The 20,596-nt window shown below is 37.3% G+C and overlaps 1 protein-coding gene across 5 annotated transcripts in view; it reads right to left on the bottom strand.

Moving 5' to 3' along the window:
* PRCP (prolylcarboxypeptidase) overlaps positions 1-20,596 on the bottom strand; it is a 59,817-nt gene that overhangs the window by 7,169 nt on the left and 32,052 nt on the right. For all 5 annotated transcript variants that reach the window (XM_033121399.1, XM_033121397.1, XM_033121401.1 and 2 more), the window contains exons 4-9: positions 17,144-17,245; positions 14,213-14,394; positions 13,816-13,973; positions 12,916-13,088; positions 3,037-3,201; positions 2,119-2,306 (exon numbers count right to left, since the gene is read on the bottom strand). In XM_033121399.1, coding sequence (XP_032977290.1) covers positions 2,119-2,306; positions 3,037-3,201; positions 12,916-13,088; positions 13,816-13,973; positions 14,213-14,394; positions 17,144-17,245 — 968 coding nt within the window. The remainder of the gene's footprint in view (positions 1-2,118; positions 2,307-3,036; positions 3,202-12,915; positions 13,089-13,815; positions 13,974-14,212; positions 14,395-17,143; positions 17,246-20,596) is intronic.

Here is a 20,596-nt window from a genome sequence, read left to right on the forward strand (position 1 = left end):
AGGCACTAGGGGGTGGGGGAAACCTCACCCCCCGGGAGGAGTCAGGGAAGGTATCTTGGAGGATGCCTGGGTTACGAGAAAAGGAGAGAAAGGGGGAGGGAAAGGACACTCACAGACAAATAAACAGTTCCCTGTGGCTTCAACGCAAAGTGCAAGGTAGAGAGTGTACTTCCATTTATTCATTCAACAAATATTTTTTGAGCATATATAGTTCAGGGCCAAGAACTTCACTGGGTTAACTCTTTGAAGCATCACAACTTGATGAGGTGAGTGGTATTATCATCCTCATTTTACAGAAGAGAAAACTGAGCATCAAAGAGCGTGAGTAATTTTATTTAAGACAGCTCATTGTACCTTTGCACAGCTCTATTAGAAAGTCCTGTCTTAACACTGAACTAAAAGTTTTTAACACTCAGCTATAATTTCTACCCATGGCCTTCAGTTCTATTATCCAAACTTTTCTCACACAATCTGTACCCCTCCCAGGTGGTGATGATAATGATGATTATTGTTATTTTAATGGACAGAGAAAAATAATGTAAGAGGACAAATGGATACCTAAAATACTTATCTGTAATGGTTGAATCCAATAATAAAAAAAGGACAATGTATCTGACCAAAACTCATGTTGAAACCTCCATATTAAGATTTAAAGACGGTACTGAACTGCAGCTCTATAAGGTCAAAGCAAGGAAGGATGAGCTTAACGTGTCAGCCTGCTAGAGAATCTATATAAATACTACACGGAGATAAGCTCCTAAAGAAACACAAGGAATTAACAAAGTACTTCCCCCTCTGAGGAACAAAGACCGGCTTGGAGACCCAAGGTTTGTTATTCGTCTTTTTCAGTCCTCTCAGTCCTTTCATGTGTCCCTGCTTTCAAACACCCTAGTTTGGCACAGTTTCCTGAAAGACCCTAAATAGATTTGTTTGTTCAACTGTTACATTTATAAGCCTGAGTTGAAAAGTATACTTTTGAAGAATCTTATTGAGAACAAGGAACACAATTTAAGGAAATCAAACAAAAACAATCTTTAAGTTTTCCATTGAAGTGTTTCACCTTTTATTTTGGGTTGGCACTCTGCTGGGTGAGAAAGTGGCAAGAAAGCAATAAAACAGATTGCAAAGTGGGCAGTGCTACCTGCCTGAACGCAGAGAGTGATCCTTCATTCAGAATAGCACTTGTCTCTCCTAAAAGCTGGGGAGCATCACAAAGACCAAATCTGACTGTTGTGTAGAAGAGCTTGTAAAAGAATGACATTTACAATTTAAACAATAGCTCTAGGTTAAGAGGGATGTATGGGTATCTCTCTACTATTTCCATAGAGATTTGGGGAAATTTTTTGATTAACTGGTTGCTGTTCTTAATAGCTGACAACCTAATACACAAGCCCAAACAAGGAAATTTTAAAGTCACAATCAGACCCACATAGAGTCTACTCGATGGACTCTGATATGAACCAATACCAAATACGTCACTACAGGAGCAGTGTAATGTAGTCAAACAGGCCAAGGCTGAAAGCTGGCTTTATCACTTAGGAACTAAAACACACCTGGAGGAACTTGGGCAAGTGAATGAACATAGTGACCTTCACTTTCCCCCTCAGTGAAGAGGGACTATAACCATTACTTCACAGAGTTGTTGTGAGGATTCAGTTTCAGGTAATTTACTTAAAGTGTCTCATATAGTGAGTACCTGGAACAGAACACATGGGGCACTTTAAAAGTGTTTGTTAAATACTGAAAGTTTTTTCAATAAATTTCAGTATTTAAATTAAATACTGAAAATTTTTTATTATCATTGCTAATAACAGTAACAATAGTAAGACCAATTGAGAAAAACAGATGATGCTTTATTTTGTGCTAGGGAACATTTTTCAATATTTTAATTTTGTTGCCATGTTGTTTTAAAGCCTTTAAAAAGCACACTGGTAAAGAGTGTAAAATCCTACCTTTTCTCAGCATCTTCTGTCTTTCAAGGAGTAGGACAACATGATGGATACCACTATAGTATCCTGTATTATTTTACTGTCCAACACTTTCCTGGTTCTATGTCCTCAGCTACTCTACAAATGTCTCCATCAACCCAAGTTTTTCTTTGAACCGGCAAAAACTTACCTGAAAATGATGTTTGTGTGGGAACTGATGTTTTTGCCTCCATACATAGCGGTGATCCAGGAGGGCCTTGGTCTCACACCCCACTGTCTAAAACAACCATCAGAAAATTCCTGCAAGTCCCACGAGCTAGGTTCGAACATGTCATCAATACCATTCGTACAGAAGGGCATGACCATTTCTGTGCAGACCTAGAAAAGCAAACCAGAAGAATCCAGTGAAAAAATGAGGCACAAAGAGGTTAAATAAGTTGTCCAAGGTCATATAGTCAGTAAGCAGCCACACCAGGGTTTGAACTCGGGCAGTCTGGCTTCAGAGCCCATGCTCTTTACACCTCTATGCCAATTACCTCTCATTATTCCAGGAAAGGCACAGTTGAGAAGTCACAGAAGTTAGGGCTACATATTCCTTCTTTGTAAACTGCTTTCTTTCACATCTATTTTCATATTTAATCCTCAAAACAACTCTGGAGGGAAAGTGCTATTATTATTATTTATTATTATTTACTATTATTATTCACATTGTATAGATTAATAAACAGAGGCTCAGAGAGAGTCAAGTTAGACTCCTCTTCTTTTATTTATTCATAAAATGCTTCCTTTATAGGACTTATCAAGACCTACTGTAATATTAGTTTAGTTACTCTTCTTTTTCAACAAGCAACATTTCATGGTAAGATCGTGTTTTAATTATCTTTCTATCTTTGGAGTCTAGACGGGTGCCTGACACATGGTAAGTACTCACAATGATGACTGAATGAATGAATGAATGAATGAAAACATTTATCCATGGTCTCAGAGTGTAAGGTTACAGAGCCCAGATCGAGATCCAATTTAGGTGACAACATCTTGTGAACTCTGTGACAGCACAACCATATCAGTAAAAAGTTAAGTTCCACTTGGGAAAATTATATATACTTACCTGATAGCTCCAACCCAGGGATCCCAGACTTCTAGTTGATGTCTCTGAAATATTCAGACATCTCGCCTGGCCTGAATAATTGTAATATACATTCAGAGCTTGGAAAATATTCTGCAGCAATTGTGCATCAGATACATTAGGATTTCTGAAATACTGGCACACTACCTGTCATTTTAGAGAGATAAAAGAAGAGTCAGAATATGAATATAAAATTACAGTGCAATAAAACAAAGAAGACATGATTTTGATTTGATCGCAAAACTCATAAGCATTTAACTTCATTGCTTAACCGTATTGATTACCTTTTGAGTATAATCACTTCACTAATGAATAAACCTCTTAAATTACTTCCCAAGCCACAGAAATTGAAACCAAAGTCATTTGCATGGCATGCAGTCTTCCCCACCTACCACTGAAGCTTCACCTCCTGCAGCCTTTGCTCCCGCCTAGCAAAACCATTTCCAGATACCAAGCTCCTTCTTTCCTTCCTCTTTGCCTTGGCTCACCCAGAAATGCCCTTTTCCCACCCTCTCACTCTACTAATGCCTGGCGAACACCAACTCCTCTTCCACAATACTCAGCTCAAGTAGTATCACCTCCCCTATGAGTCATCAGTGCCTATGCCCTCAAGTCAGGAAAACCAAATCACTCCCTTCTTTATGCCTCCACTATGCCCTGTGCCTGTTTCTATCAGAGCCCCTGTAATGCTGTACAGCACTCATTTGATTCCAGAATGTCTCCTTCACCACTTAGCAAGGTTACCTAGCAACTAAATGTTTTCTGAATGAATGACTACATTTTTATAAAAATACAAAATTTATAAAATTTCTTATGGAACAACTACACCAAGCTCCAATGCCTATGGTGTGATAAGCAGGTCAGGCAGCCCCCCAGCTCCGAAACACTCCCCATCACTAGGCTATAATCAGTGCCTGAAATTTTAGTACTAAAAATCATAGACGATACTCAAAATTGGGGGTGAAGGAAGGGACTTGAATAGAGAATGGCATGGAGAACTTTCGGGGGTATGGAAATACCATAATCCATATTAATCCATATCTTCACAGGCGTCTGGGTTACACAACAAACATTACACTTACAACTTGTATATTTTACTGTATTCAAATTGAACCTCAAAGAAAACATAAATATTGAACTCTAGTTAATGATGTTAAAGCTGAAGCATTTAGGAAGTGTAGTGGTGTCTGCAACTTACTTCAAAGTGCATTTAACAATAAGATGGAATGAAGGATAGATAGAAAGATGGATAGGTGAATGTATATGTGATAAATCAAATATAGCAAACTATTATTTATAGCATTTAGGTGGTAGGTTTATGGGTGTTCACTGTCCAATTTCAACTTTTGTGTATTTGAAAATTTTCACAATAAACTATTGGGGGAAAATCACACACAATGGAATCATAGCTGAATAATAACCACACTAATTACTGAGCCCTGGGTTTACAACCATTATATCTTTTAATCCTCAAACAATCTTATCAAAGAGATATATAATCATCGACTATTTTACATGAAGAAACCGATTCTTAGGTTAAATCAGCTTATTCAAGGTCATCTAGCTAGTAAATGTAGGGCCTAAATTCAACCCCAGGTCTTGCTGGTCGTGAAATATACATCTTACCCATTACGCTAAAAAGTTTAGGTAGTATCCCCTTGTAAAACTGCAAATAGCCACAATGGCAAGGAAACCTCATTAAGTTTACATCCTCTATTAACACCTTCATATGAATTCAGTGATCCGGTCCCTGCTCATTTCATACGGGAAGATATACACAACAGGCAAGTTCTGACCAAAAAAAAGGGAGATAAATCCAGAGGAGGAGCCAGGAAAGAAAGGGCCCAGTAACCCCACTTCAGAGAGAGATTTGGGCATCAGGAGCTACAAGGCCTGGGGCCTGGGCAAGGGATATACTCCCGGTCAGGAAAGCAGGACACTGAGAAAGGAGGTAAGTGGCCACAAGCAAACCCAGTCTCTCATCACAGTTCTGCCTAGGACCAGCTTCCAGCAACACTTTCCTGAACAAAAGGGAAACTTGAAAAGACAAATGAAATGAATCATAGAAAAAACTGAACGCCTCTCCCCAAATGTATTCAGCACAACAATATTTCTGAGGAACGTTAAATGATACTTTGTGGAAAAAAAAGGTTTCATGTCAATTTTAAGAAATGCCTTAGAAAATGTGAACAGTTTTCTTGGCTGTAAGATTTCTCAGAGGCTTTAACATGGTCAATTACAATGTGACTTTCCAAAAGGGAGATGGATAGAGTATGCATTATTCCCAATAAGTTTTTGGAAATGTTGAGTTTGAAAAAAGTCAGAAATTAAGATGTCCAAATAACAGAATATACTGTACCTTAAAAAAGTAACTGTGAGCTCACATACCAGAGTTTAGGGTGTACATAAAGAAACAGAATTGAGTTAAACTGAGAGCTTCCGAAGCCTAAAGTAATAAGGAAATACAAGTTGAAGGAAAAAGGCAAAACAGTGTTTTACTATTCTGACAACTCTCAATTATTCATGGTAAGTCAAAAAATACCTAAAATATAGCACTTTTTTCAGAAAATATTCCAAAGAAATACGCCAATCAGAAATACCCAAGAAAATATGGAAATCAAAACCAATCACAGAATTTATTAAACTACCTATTGCCAACAGCCAATCAGCATTCTTTCCTGAATGTGGACACAAATAGCGGACTCGGCTCTTTCCAAATGCAGCACAGATCTACAGAGTAGACACAGGGAATGCAGAGAAGAGCATTATGTTCAAGTGCAGCATGGTAGATGAGGCAGGGCGACCATGCAAGCTGGGCGTGCGGAAAGGGGGGTGCTGGGTGCTGAAGTGCAGCGACAAGGGGCCTAAAACTCTGGAAAAGAACAGTAGCAAGTGAGTGTGACTCACAGGCTGGCATCAGATCTCCTCTCAGAGCTAGAACACTGGGCTTCTGTCAGGCAAAGAAAAAAAGTCCCCATGAATAGCCATCTCTGCAAACAGAAGTTACTGTCACTCCTGAAAAGACACAAGCATGGCTGGGGACCAGCACCAGTTGACAATACCTGGGTTTCTGCAGCCCCAGTTATACAAACGGAAGATCATGGTCAGAAACTTGGCCTCTAAAGACAGAAATTCTATGTCCAGATTAAGGGCTACCCTGGGCCTGCCGTCCTCTGTGAAGTCAGATCTCCCTGGTACCCAGTACTCAGCACCACACTTTAAGGACACTGAGCCAACATGAAAAAATCCTGAGGGCAGCAATCAGGATGCGGAGCTGAGGAAAAATTAAAGAAACCCTACTATTGGTCATTTGTATCATGCACAATCTTTCATTATTACAAATAAGGCTAAAATAAATACCCATGGGGCTAAATCTTTACATATACCCTTAATTGTTTTCTGAGATAAGTTCTTAGAGGAATTACTGGTTCAAAGGAAATAAACGTTTTTAAGGCCTTTGCTACATCCTGTTAAACTGTCTTATAGACAGAACCAATTTATAATTCTAACAATATGCTAGATAGAAGGCCAGAAAAATACCACCTAAAATTTTTTTGCAAATTTACTAAGGAAAATTTTAAATTTTAGGTGGTTCTAAAGTTCCTTTGTAACTCAAAAATTTTGTGAGTCCAAACATCATCCTCTAGCATAAAAACATAACACATATTAATATTTCTATGCACTTCCTTAACAAATTTGGTAGCAAGGAGTGAATGAAGTTTTCCAAAAAGTACTGACGTCATAGTGGCAAAACCTCAGGACTATTCCCATACTTCCCATACATATTCAAAGACTATAGTAATTTAAAAAGAGATATTCATATACTTTTATTAAAGGTCTGTAGGATGCACACAACACTTACGTAAATGTTAATTTGAACCCTATGAAATTGCCTTATTTATAAGTCAAACACAGTCAAATACTGGCAGGTTTGGTTCAACCTTATATAATACTTCAGCTTTTAATTTACAGATATTACTCTCATAATTTACAGGTATTACTCACTTGATGAGGGCAATCTGATGACTGTTTACATAGGGGCTATGATCTAATCAGACAAGGAAAGAGTCCCGGCTAACCACTTCCATTCAAATATTCAACATGGAGGTAGCCCTTGTACTATACTTTCTATTTATTTTGTGGATACTAACAAACAGTGTCTTCTAAACAATTTCTACATAAGGCACTACACTCCTACTTATGCTGTAAATTTACTGATACGGGGGCAGCCGGGGCTGAGACTGCTAATACAACTAGTGAATGTTCCTTGAGGTCAGTGACTTTGTCTACAATGACCCACGGAGAAACATAGAAATGACCTTTCCTATTTCACTGAGGAGGAAAAGCTCAGAGAGGTCTGGCCACAGGTATACAATTTAAAACTGTGAATATAGGTTCTCAACCCACACTTTGACCACAAAGTCCTGGTATAACAATCTTTCTCCCTGATATTATATAATAACACTTACAGTTATTGTCATTATTATATAACTAGCATCAATTTAGTGCTTACTATATACCAGGTCCTATTAAATCATCATAATAACCCTAATCAAAATTACAATTACTATCATCCCTATGTTGCATATGAGGAAACTAAAACAGAGTGGTTAAGAAACTTGCCCAAAGCCACACAGCCAGGAAGTGGCAGAGGTGGGATTCAAATACAGACTCACTCTGAAGCTTCCTTCCATTTGTAACTACTACACTACACATACTCAACTTTGACATTACAGTGTAAGAGACAAATGACAACACGAATAGTGCCTAAATATATCTGTAATCTCATGCTCAATTTTTTCAACAAATTTTTTTGTTTTTAGATTGTATTTATATTTTTCTAAGTTTATTTGTTTCAGGTAAAAACTTAGAAGGGATTCTGTGATAATACAAAAATCATAAAACTTTTTTATTATGCACTAGTCAAAACTGTAAAATAGTAATGTAAGTCTCAAGAATCATATGAAACGGACAGATTTAATTCACTTTTTTTTTAATTAAAGTTTATTGGGGTGACAATTGTTTGCATTAATTCACTCTCTAATTCCTAGAACAAAGATAAAGCACTTAAGAAAAGCTTAAAAGGAGACTTACGCGTCCATTTTAATGATTCTGGTTTGAAAGAGTATAGAAGCCAGAGAGAGAGAACATCCAACCCTAGTACCAAACTAATCAGCTCTGCACCAAATATTTAGGTTCTACCCTTTGAGCCCACGAGCAGTAAAGATAACGATTTGCCTAAAAGCTTTCAGTGTTCCTCCACCTATGAGGATAAGCATTTGAATAAGAGAAAGAAAAAGGGGGCAAAGGAAAATGTTTAAAAAAAGAAGAAGGAAAGAAGATAGGTTAAAAATAGAAAGAAAAAAAAAAAGACCAATCTCCTCTCAGAGAGTATGGTCCATCCACATTAGAGGAAGGATTAAGCAGATACATTCAGCTTTTCTAACAGATTTTCATTCTCTAAGGCTTCAATACCTCTCTCACACTCACTCAGATAATCACATTAGTTTTGTCATTAAAAGCTCCCCTTTCATAGAATGCACCTAAACCGCTTAAACCACCCAGAGAGGTCGCATACATTATCAAACACCAAGACAAACGGAAGAAATTTTCCATTTTACGTCTTATTATTTCACAATATCTATCTGCATACTCAGAAGGCTAAGCTAAAAGATTTGGTGAATTATCAGCTGAAAAATGATTCCAAAATAAACAACTCAACAGCATCCTTTAAAACTGCTCTTTAAGCTGAGAGAGACCTAGTAGTTTTATGCTGCCAGAGCAGTCAAATGACAGAGGGTTTTCTATTTCCCTTTTCTCTTCTTCTTTGTGTTCTATCAGCCAAGTCCATGATTATTTCTGCATGAATGTTGCAGCTTCTGTTAACAGTAAACAAAAGCAAACAGAGTCCGAGTGTGCAAAGCCCAAAGACAAATTTAAAAGAATGATACTTAAGTTGACACAGAAAATGTCGCTGCCTATGGATCCTTCAGAACCACACAAGTCCAGACAGAATTGGAAATTACCTGCTTTTTTTCTATAATGCAACTGTTACATATTATCTCACCATCCTAAGCCTGAGTTACAGACTCAGAAAAGGACGGCTGTTTGTCAGCCCTTTAAAAAGGAGGAAGTGTATCAGAGGGAGGAGGAGTCCTGGTTAAATGGAACTATCCAAGTGAAAGAGCGGTCCCCAACTGGGTAGTGTTCCAGGGATTAGTGGGTTGGGAGAACAGAAAGGGGGGTCAAGAAAGGAGAAATAGAATGAACAGTGAAAGAAAGTGATCTGAAACTAAAAGTTTGGGAGGGAGACATGTAGTGGAAAAATTCTGAAATCAGATAGGCTGAAACTGAAGACAGATGTAGGCAATGGAAGTTTCGCAAGCAAGAGGCAAAGAGAAAATTACTTTTGGTGGCATACAGGCAGGACACAGTATCATAAATATAAACAATCAAGAATTCCTTACTATGTCAAAAGGAAGGATAAAGTGGGTAACAAATAACAGAAGAAAATGACAAGAACTAGTCCTGGATAAAAGAAATATTAATAAAAGGTGATTGTGTGGCACTCATTTTGAGTGAGTATTTAGGAGAGAGAAAGGATGAAACATTTAGTTACATTTAAGATTCAACAGCAAAATATCCCAAAAGGAAAATTAAAGAAGTGAGGTGAAAACCAAAGTTAGGCTGTTCACTGTTCCATTTCATTAAAAATCTAATACTAAAAAGCTATGTTCCTCTGACTTTTTTTCTAAATCAGGGTTAGCACACTACAGCCCCCAGGCTAAATCCATTCCACTCCCTGTTTTATAAATAAAGTATTATTGGAACACAGTCACCCTCATTCATTTATATATTGTCTATGATTGCTTTCTTGCTACCTGCAGTAACTATCACAGAAACCCTATAGCTCACAAAAACATAAAATATTTACTATCCAGTCCTTCATAGATAAAGTTTGCCAATCCCTGTTCTAAATAACAAGGGAATTCCTCATATGTTTTTATCATCTGACAATTCATTTGTTCTTCCAGTGGGCATAAAGATGCAAATATAATCCTCACTTTGTTTACAGAATACAGAGTTAAATCTGATAGTTGTCACATTGTAGCCAGCAATCCACCCAAACCTTTAGTCAAGTCTTCTCCTAATCCAGTGCAATGTGGTAGATCATAGGCTCCAACAATGGTAGACCCAAGTTCAAATCCCACCACCTCTTAGTTGAGCTTAAATTTCCTCTCCACAAAACCGGATTACACCTCTTTTTTCCACAGTATTTTTTGTGGGGATGAAATGAGACAGTGTATATGAAAGTGTTTTGTAAATAGTAAAACAATATAAAAGAATAAGGCATTATTAGCACATAGACATTTATGGAGACTAACTGGTTCGGATTTAGTTTTTTCTCATTATTTTTATACAGGCTTTCTTATCAAGAGAGAGATCTGCTTTTTAAATAACTGTTTGTTAGAATTCAATTTAATTCAATACACATTTACCTTTGGCTTGCTATTTGCAAGATATCCACTGGTTATTCTAATTTTTAGATGAAGAAAATATTTCTAATAGCAAATGATGTTGTTCCACCTGGGTTACAAAGTTTTAAGCAAGGTGTGCATTTAATAGTTCATAGGGACAGTTAAATTAAAAGTGCTTTTGAAACCTGTTCTCGTATCACCAATTTTATTTCCATTTCCAGCACTCATTCAAGCTATTGAGTCAGTTATATTATCTAAACTTAATAACTAAAAAGTTGGCCAGCCTTTGTTTTTAAAACTAAGAGGAATGTTCTTTACAAAGGAATGCCTTTAAAAACAGCACACACAATAAAGAGCTCTGGTACAAAAAGAACCTTAAAATTTATGGTGTAAATGTGATATATAGAAGATGTATTATAGAATTCTACACTTGAAACCTATGCAATTTTACTAACCATTATCACCCCAATAAGTTTAATTTAAAAAAAAAGGATGGGGCATAATAAAAGTTTATAGGAGCCAATCTGAAAGAGCACCCAATGGCCAAAGCTGGAGTAATTTGAATAACAGAATAAATAACATAGTATTAGATTATGGGTCCATGCAGATATAAAAAAATGACTGAATAAACAGGGAGAAGAAACACATCTTCCTTAGAGAAGAATTCCAAATATCTATATATCTATATTTATATATTCATATATATATATATATCCTCCCCTCTAGGAGATGGAGCTAAATCCCCACTCTCCTTGAGTAAGTGCTGGACTTACTTTGAAAAACTAGCATATGAAAGGGAAAAAACAGTAACTTTCCAGTGGAGAAACCTAGCAGACAGCACTTAAACAATGACGAAAGCTATCACCAGTGATATCATGTGGGGATCATTAACCTCCAAGATGTGATGAGGAGACCACCTCTGTGGTCTTCTTTCCAAGAACCTGTCTCCCTAATCATGAGAAAAACATGACACAAATCCAAACTAAGGGATGTTCTACAACATACCTCCATATACCTCAAAACTGTCAAGGTCATGAAAAACAAAGGGAAGACTGAGAAACCATTATAGACCACAAGAGACCAAGGAGAAATGACAACTAAATGCAATGTGGCATTCTGGATTGGATCTTGGAACAGAAAAAGGATGTTAATAGACAAATGAGTTAATGGTAACATACCAATGCAGGCTTCTTAGATTTGACAAGCATACCATAGTAATGGAAGATTAGAACATTAGGGGTAAACTGAAATTGGGTAAGGGGACATGAGAACTCTCTTGGATGACCTTTACAACTTCTCTGTAGGTCTAAAAGTATTCCAAAATTAAGAGTCTATAAAAAAGAAAATTTCAGAGATTCAGATCAAATGTGTAGAAGCATCCTGTATCAAAAATCAAAAGATTTGCCGTAAGTTTTCAATACTACTAGTAGCCCAGAGGACATCTAACTTGCAGCCAATGCTGATTTTCCTACCTTCTTCACTAAAAGTGTTCTGTGCTAACAGGCAGTACCTCTAACCCCAATTGGACATTTTTCACCAGTCCTTTGGGTAAAAAGATCAGGAAACAAGTCTGAACAACTTGGTACAAACAATATAAAGTTTACATGAATGTCTGTGAATAAAGGTATTTCAAAGTTTAAAGAAAAATTTATGGTGTAATGTGTCTTTACCCATTCCAGAGTGTTTTCACATCCAGTATTTTATCTGATCCTCAGTGTAACCCTATCAAGAATGTAAGTGTCATTATCTCATACCGCAGAGGAAGACATGGAGGCTTGGGAAGAAGAGAGCCTTGCCTAAGATCACACAGCTGCTGAACAGTAGTTCTGGATTAAGGATCCAGAGTCAGTGCTCTTTCCACTCCACCTTGCTGCACTGGATCACCCCTTTATGACGTATGCAGCACTTAGAATATGTAAGCAGTTGACTAAATCATAGCACTGTGATAGCAGCTGCTACTTATTAAACACTGACCACATATTAATAGCTCTATGTGTCTCACATACATTATAAAAATTACATAAATTATATATGCAAAGTGCATAGCACAGAACTTGGCACATGGTGATTATTCCATTAACAGCAACTATTGGTCTTATTTCTACTTCATGTAACTCTGTAATCTATGCATTTTATCTCCAGTATTCAAATGAGGAAACTGAGGTTCAGAAAAGTTAGGGAACATGTCCAAGGTTCCGTAACCAGAAAGTGACAGAAGCCAGGATTCCTGCCCAGGTGTGACTAACTCCAAAGCCCCTTTGTCACTGGGATTTCTTTTGATGTCGAAAGTCAGAGAGTGTGCGTATAAACACACACACACACACACACACACACAAATGAAAAGTATGTTATTAAAAGTGATGAAGGGACATTTTCCTATTACCTCGATTGGCCAAGCAGGCAAAGGCTGTAAAAAGTTAGACTCATAAGGGTAGTCCACCATTGCCAAATTTATCCAGGTTTCAGCGATCCAGTCTTTCAAATGCTGAACATCCTGAGAATTTGTTAATGGGGTGCATAAGTGAAGAGCTTCAGAAAGCCAGCGCAAGCCAGGACCTGAGAATAGAATCACAATGTTGAAATCTAAAAAGTACTGCTAAACATAAGGCTTCACAGATCATTTTCTCCTCACTTGGTATTCTAGAAAATTCAATCATCAATCATCTACATAATTTCTCTAAGAATACTTTGTCAACATTCACTAAGATATTTTTAGAGCAACTGGACAACCCCATGATAGGCAAGTTGCCTATCCTCATGGAGCGTAACCAGAATTAGTATTCTGAATTATTCCGTTTTAAAGATACTATTGAAATAAATAAATCAGCAAAATGGAACACTATAGAGCAGTGCAAATGCATTAACTACAACGAAATAAAACAAATGGATGTATCTGACAAACATAGCATTGAGCGAAAGATAGCAGACACAAAAAATACATACTATGCAAATCCAATTACTGAAAAATTCAAGAGCAAGCACAATTAATCTATGGTTCTATGACTAGAAGATCGGATAGTTATTAGCCTAGGAAATGCAGAGGCAGTGACTGTAAAGGGCACAAGAAGATTTCTGAGGAAATTTCTTATCCAGGTGTGATGACACTACGTATTCGCTTTGAGGAAAGTCACCAAGCTGTGTATTTTGATTTGTATAATTTTCTGTATATTTAAATACGTATGTTGTACTTAAATAAAAAGTAGACTGAAAAAATGGGAAATGTTGAATTTAACAAGTGAAAGGTAAAAAAACCCAGGATTCCTTTCTCTTCATGAAAGCTTACCCATTCTTGCGAGTCGATTAATAGCGTCCCAGGACCTGCGGATGCACTCTGAACAATTTGGGCCACTTTTCCTAAAATCTGTAGTTACGATTTCCATAAATACACCACAAGGTACCAGATCCTCAAACTGCCAGATGGGGGCAGAGGCCGCAAGAGCTCTAAATGGTAAGAAAAACGAGGAAGAAGAAAAGAAAAAAAAAAAAGTAACTCATCTAATTTAAGTTTTAAAATTGAAACTGATATTGAACAAAAATGGTGAGAAAAGTAACAGCTGTTAATGAACTAGAAAGTAGAAATTTCAGTACAATAGAATGGAGCATGTTTTATCCAAAAGAAATCTCAAAATTTGGCTTGACAATCATTAAGAAGTGCACATGTTCAACATAAATGCATTTACCCAACCACCATATGAGGAAATTTCATCCTGAACCAGGCTGCAAGCATGCCACCATAAGAGCCCCCTATGGCAATGACGGGTTGATTTTCAGCTCCTGGGATTGTTGTTTTCAAGTGTTGGATTAACTCTGCAAAATCAGCCAGAGCTTGTTCTGATGTCAGAAAATTCAAGTGTCTTGAATCCTAAAGGAAAATAACAAAGAAAATGAGTATAAATGTGCACATAATAGCAACTCAGGCATAGCATACATCCAGAAAAAAGCTAGTCAGATTAGCTTTTCTCCAAATAGAATTTCTAGGCAATTGAGTTAAAATGCCTAGTTAAAGGCAATAGCAATGCTGATTTAAAGTGATTTTAAGTTTTTGGAAAGAACAATGTATTTCGCATTAAATATAATTTCTATTAAATGCAATTTACCAAAGACCTTGTTGAGGTTGTAGAAACAGAAACACAGTAAGGAACATTTAGCAGCAAATGTGATGGAACACAATACTAAGTTTAATAGACAACTACTGTATTATAACTTTTATTTCAAATCTTCAAACATTTAAAATGGCTACCATAGAGGCAAAAGTAAACTAAATCCTGTGGAACATTGACGTAAGACTCATTAGTAAAAAACTCATCCTTCTTCATCAGAGAATTTATTATTATGTCTCATATATCAGCAACTGGAACAAATTAGCCTGCCTGTTGTAAACAACTATAAAATTGGAGTTAAAAAAAAAAAGAAAAACCTATGGAGCAACGATATTTGGGGATTAGAAAACTGCAACATGAGACATTGATCCCTGAGAGAAGGATACTCATGAAGTAAATTCTATGACCATCTAGCTCTCTGACTAAGGACAATTTCCTCACTGCTCTGTATTTTGATTTGTGTAATTTTCTGTATGTTATATTTAAATATGTATGTCAAAAATGTGTAGGGAGGTGAAGCTAAGAGTCCTGCTAAGCAGGAAAAACTAAAGTGGTGTCTCTCTTTAAAAGGTGAAGCCTAACTCCTCTCCCTTTGAACTTGGGCTGGACTTAGTGACTTGGTGCTAACGAACAGAATAAAACAAGTGATACATGACTCCCAATTACATCATAAAAAGCAGTGCAGTTTCACCTTGCTCTCTTGGATTGTCAAATTTGAGGGAAGCTAGCTGCTATGTCATGAGGCCACTCAATCAGGCCTTTTTAGAAACCCAGGAGGAGACAAATGAAGCCTCTCGCTGATACCCAGTACCAGTCTGTCACTCATGTGGATCCTCCCAGCCCCAGTCAGTCCTTCAGATGAAAGCAGCACCAGCTGACATCTTCATCTCGTGAGACCCCATGAAACAGAATGACCTAGCTGACCCGCTCTTAATTCCTTACCCACAGGAACTGTGAGATAATAAACATTGTTGTTTTAAGCCATTAAGGTTTGAGGTAAACTGCTACATAGTAAGATAACTAATATAGCTACATACCTGTATTATATTATCCTATTTGGTCTTCATGCTTTGGCCTCACCACTCAAACGTGTTTGACTCCTTCCCTGATTTGGCACATTTGGAATCACACAGTTCCCATATTTCCTAGGTATGTCACCTACTCCTCAGCCTTCCCCCTGATCCAAGATGCATGCTTTCTGACTTATTACCTCCCCACCTGTCATTTTCTGTCGCTATTCTTTACTTGGCTTTCATGACACTATGTATACTTGAGTGCAATTTCCCCCCCCAAGTCTTTGCATAATATTTGTAATATGTCCCATGATACTAATAAATTCTGTGAACACACAAAGGGAAAAAACATATCAAAGAGTGCATTTAGCTCCATTTTGCTAACAAAGTATGAACGATAGGGAGGAGGTTACATTTCTATCTGCAGCAAGCTGAATACTTCTCAATGGTTTCAGGATCTGTCAACTTAACTAATCACATAATTATGAAAAATAATAAGCTAAAGAATAGAGTTTCCCATGCAGCCCAGTAAATACCAACAAATTGTTCTGCTTTTCGTTTGTAACATAAGACTTTTATTTATTTAATTTATTTATAATACGAGAGAGTAAAACCTCTGATAAAAAAAACTTCTCTCAAAACAGGCAGCCTAGAAAATGATTGACCTTAAATTCTTCTAACTCAGAGTTCCCCAAAAGCATGGTATGTGTATACTGGCAGTATGTACGATGATATTAGGTATTACACGAACATTTTTAATTTAATACTTTTTTATTTTAATGTAATTTAGAAAAAATAACTGGTATATAAAACCTTTGTTAAGCTAATACTAAATTTGAAGAGAGAGTTGGTTAAAGAAAAATATTAATAGCACAGATGGCAAAATCATACAGCCAGAATCACAAGTATAGTACATGAATGACTCAGTTGAAGAAAAAGTGTCCTGGTTTATTAGGTGTAGAGTCTGTGTCCAAGGCCAAAGCTCCTCGTGAGAATAAGAAAGGCCAGGAGGAAATCCAAGTGGCCAGTTGGCCTCAGTGAATCGTAGAGATTGTTTGTCCTTATTTTACTTAAAAACACTTGATTAAACAAACACTTCAGTGCTCATAACATTTTTTCCAGTGGTAGACCCAATAATTTAAGTATATAATTTATAAAGCAGAATTGTTTACTGACATTTTTGAAACAATGAAAAGTTCCCGCCACAGTCTCTGCAGCCATAAATTAAGATTCACCTGTGAAGACTAGCCTCATTACACTGAGTTCAATAAAAACTGATCAACATTATAAACGAAAATAATACGGTTTTAAAAAGTCTCAATCTGTTCAAATTGTATATAAAAATGAAAGATTAAATACAAATTACTGAAATTTCAGGCAATTCAAGTTAAAGCTATTATTTCTTTCTTACAGTGGGAACTGTAATTAGAAAATGTTCTAAAATTTTTAAAGAAACAAAAACAAAACTTCTAAACTTAGAAGTAAAAAGTATACTTACCTTAAATGAGTTGACGCCAAAGGGCAGAGACTTTCCATAGTACCGATGTTCAGCAAATACCAACATAGCTTTCAGTTCCTCAGCCACATCCCACATGAAACCCTAGGAAAAATTTAGATTCAGAGGATAAAATCAGGACATGAAAAAAGTCACTGAACCTTTTTTTAACTCATATGAAACAGATGTTAAATCAGACCAAAACGAGCTCGCTGAGAAGCCACATAATTTATATTTAACAGAGAAATTATGTAAGTGCTGTTTCACTGTCACATATTAATCTCATAGAGTGAAACAATTAAAAGTAAGCCCAAATTGCTCAACCACGAGTCATTCCAACTCTCCTTATTCTAACACTCTAGCCATAGAATCAACATTATGTCAAAAATAGTCTTCAAAATGTACTGTGAGCCAAATACTCTAAGTGCTAGATATCTAAGTTTGATGCTTACTCATACACATTTACAACATAAAAGCGAAAACAGTATAAATAAACATACTAGACTCAATTTTATATTAACCTTATTTACTTGAAAATAAATAGTAACTAGCAATAGCTAATATTAATTGAGTGCTTACAATGTGTCCGGCACTGTTCTAAACACTTTATATGTATTAATTCATTTAATTTTCACAACAATCTAAGAGAGATGCATTTCGATTGTCCCCATTTTATATTCAAGGACACTGAGGCACAAGAGTTTCCTGCCAAAGTCACACAGCTAGAACGTGGCAGTGCCAAAATTCAACCATCGGCTGTCTGGCTCCAGAGCACAATCATCAAGCGCTGTGAGACATCCTTACTTCCACATGCAATGCTGGTCATTAATCAAGCACTGCATTTTGTCACTTATCTCAGTGGTGCCCTCAGAATCCTTTTCAACAACGCACTGTAGGCAGCCAACATCAATCAGATTTAGATTTAGCATACATTAAAACTATTTGTCATTCCCAGTGCAGAGTTTTGCTTTTTAATGAGCTGCTGCTCCCTAACAAAAACTAAGAAAGTCTAAAATGTTTTGTTTGTTTTTAATCAATAAACGAGCAATTTTAAAGAGGTGTGCGCATGTGAGAATGGAGAGCCTGATATCTGTGATCATTTCAAAAACCCCACCTTTTCTCTTAACATCCTGCTTACTCCCTGCCATTTATCTATAGATCCTGGAACACCCAGTTCAAGCATGCCATCCTCGGCCTGTCACACCCCAATCTCTCCTTCCTCTCAACACCACTGTGCAAAGTATAGATCTCTACTACTATGCAATATTGGCCTACATGTGTGTCTTATCCTACCAGACTATGAGCTTCTTAAGGGTAAGGACCATCCATCAAAACAGCAAACCTCTGTGGAGTTGACCCCAGACTTTGAGAGAAAGCAATTTAATTGAACTGATTCACACTATAATAAGTGATTATTTTGCCTCTACTTCAGGGATATTTTTATTTTCAAAAGAGGTTTATGCAATATATTAACATTTAATAACATTATGTGCCAGTATTGTTCTAAGTTCCTCATTCTTATTTAGCCCTCAACAACTCTATAAATGAGACATTACTATACCCATTTAACAGATGAGAAAACTGAGGCACAAAATAAGAAATTTGTCCAAAGTCACACAGCATAGTGGCCGAACCGGAATTCAACCTGATGAGTCTGGTTGAAGTCTTCACTCTTGACCATTATGATATACTGCCCCTTAATAAAGGAATGTCCAGAATATGTGAATACGCAACTGGAACATTTTAGCATGTAAAGCAAGCTGTGTAGGGCTGGGAAAGGACCAGGATCTGTCCTTCTAGATCTGCGTCTAGTCAGTTCTCTGGAATTGTTCCTACGCTGAGAATCTCTTCCTTTTTACCACTTCTAGGTCAGAGATTCCCTGGCAAGCCTTCAGTTATGCTGCCAGTCAGAGCAGGGGAGGGGTCTGGTAAGAGGCAGGAACAGCTGCCTGCCTATAATAAAGAAGAAGAGGAGCGGGGAAAATAACTGGACAAGAGAAGCTGCCCTATCATCTTGGCACAAAAGGAAAGTCACACAAGAAAGAGAAAGGGACACAAGGCAGACGCGGTTGGTTCACGGAACACCACAGTAGGAATCTGATGGAAAATAAATTCTGATTTCATTGGTCACTGATCTAAGAGAAATAGACATCCTAGCATCTCATTTCTCAGGGAATTACTTTATTTTCAACTAACATATTTAGACTCTTAACATTCCTAAGGAAATACTCAGAAATATGGCAAGCAATAACACAGTATAATTGGGTTCATATCCTTGCGTTCAATGTAGTTAGTTCAGTTCAACATTTACTGAGACCTCCTGAATACCAGGCATCAAGCTAGACATTAATTAGCAGTATAGAAAATATGATTCAGTTCCCACTTTAAGGTAATTCACAGACCAGGTTTTTAGTAGAAAGTTGACTTTTTTTTTTTTTAAAGATTTTATTGGGGAAGGGGAACATGAATTTATTGGGGAACAGTGTGTATTTCCAGGACTTTATTGGGGAACAGTGTGTTTTTCCCAGGACCCATCAGCTCCAAGTCAAGTTGTTGTCCTTTCAATCTTAGTTGTGGAGGGCACAGCTCAGCTCCAAGTCCAGTTGCCATTGTTCAATCTTAGTTGCGGGAACGCAGCCCACCACCCCTTGCGGGAGTCAAACCGGCAACTTTGTGGTTGAGAGCACACGCTCCAACTGAGCCACCCGGCTGCCCAGGAGCTCAGTGGCAGCTCATTGTCTTCATTCTAGTTTCAGAGGGTGCGGCTTGCTGGTCCATGTGGAAATCAAACCAGCAGCCCTGTTGCCCAGAGCTCACGCTCTAACCAACTGAGTCACCCATCCGCTCTGAAAGTTGGTATTTTCTAGTCATAGCTCTGGCACATTAAAGAGGAAAATTTCCTCCTTTCATGTGTCCTTCTAAATTAGGTTTTGTTAATGGATTATAAAAGAGAAAATATAGTCAGGGAAGTAAACTAACAGCTATACCATTTGTTACCCTCGTAAATATAAGAAAAATGGTAGAACAGTAGTAAAGGCAAATTAAAACATTGGTTCAACTATACTTTTGTCCATTCCCATTTAATTAAACTTGTATTTTTTTCTCATTTGCATTGGCTTTGATTAGGTTTCATTCATTCATTAAATATTTACTAAGAACCTATTATATACCTAGTAGTCCTGGACTGTGAGAATACACTACTGAACAAACATACAAAAATTCCTGCCCTTGGGGTGGGAGAATGGCTCAGTTAGTTAGAGCAGGAGCTCTCGACAACAAGGTTGCCAATTTGATTCCCGCATGGGATGGTGGGCTGCGCCCCCTGCAACTAGACTGAAAACGGCTGGACTTGGAGCTGAGCTACACCCTCCACAACTAGATTGAAGGACAAAGACTTGGAGCTGATGGGCCCTGGAGAAACACACTGTTCCCCAATATTCCCCAATTAAAAACGAA

The sequence above is a fragment of the Rhinolophus ferrumequinum genome, chromosome 11 (assembly GCF_004115265.2).
Source record: "Rhinolophus ferrumequinum isolate MPI-CBG mRhiFer1 chromosome 11, mRhiFer1_v1.p, whole genome shotgun sequence".
In the NCBI taxonomy this organism is placed as follows: domain Eukaryota; kingdom Metazoa; phylum Chordata; class Mammalia; order Chiroptera; family Rhinolophidae; genus Rhinolophus; species Rhinolophus ferrumequinum.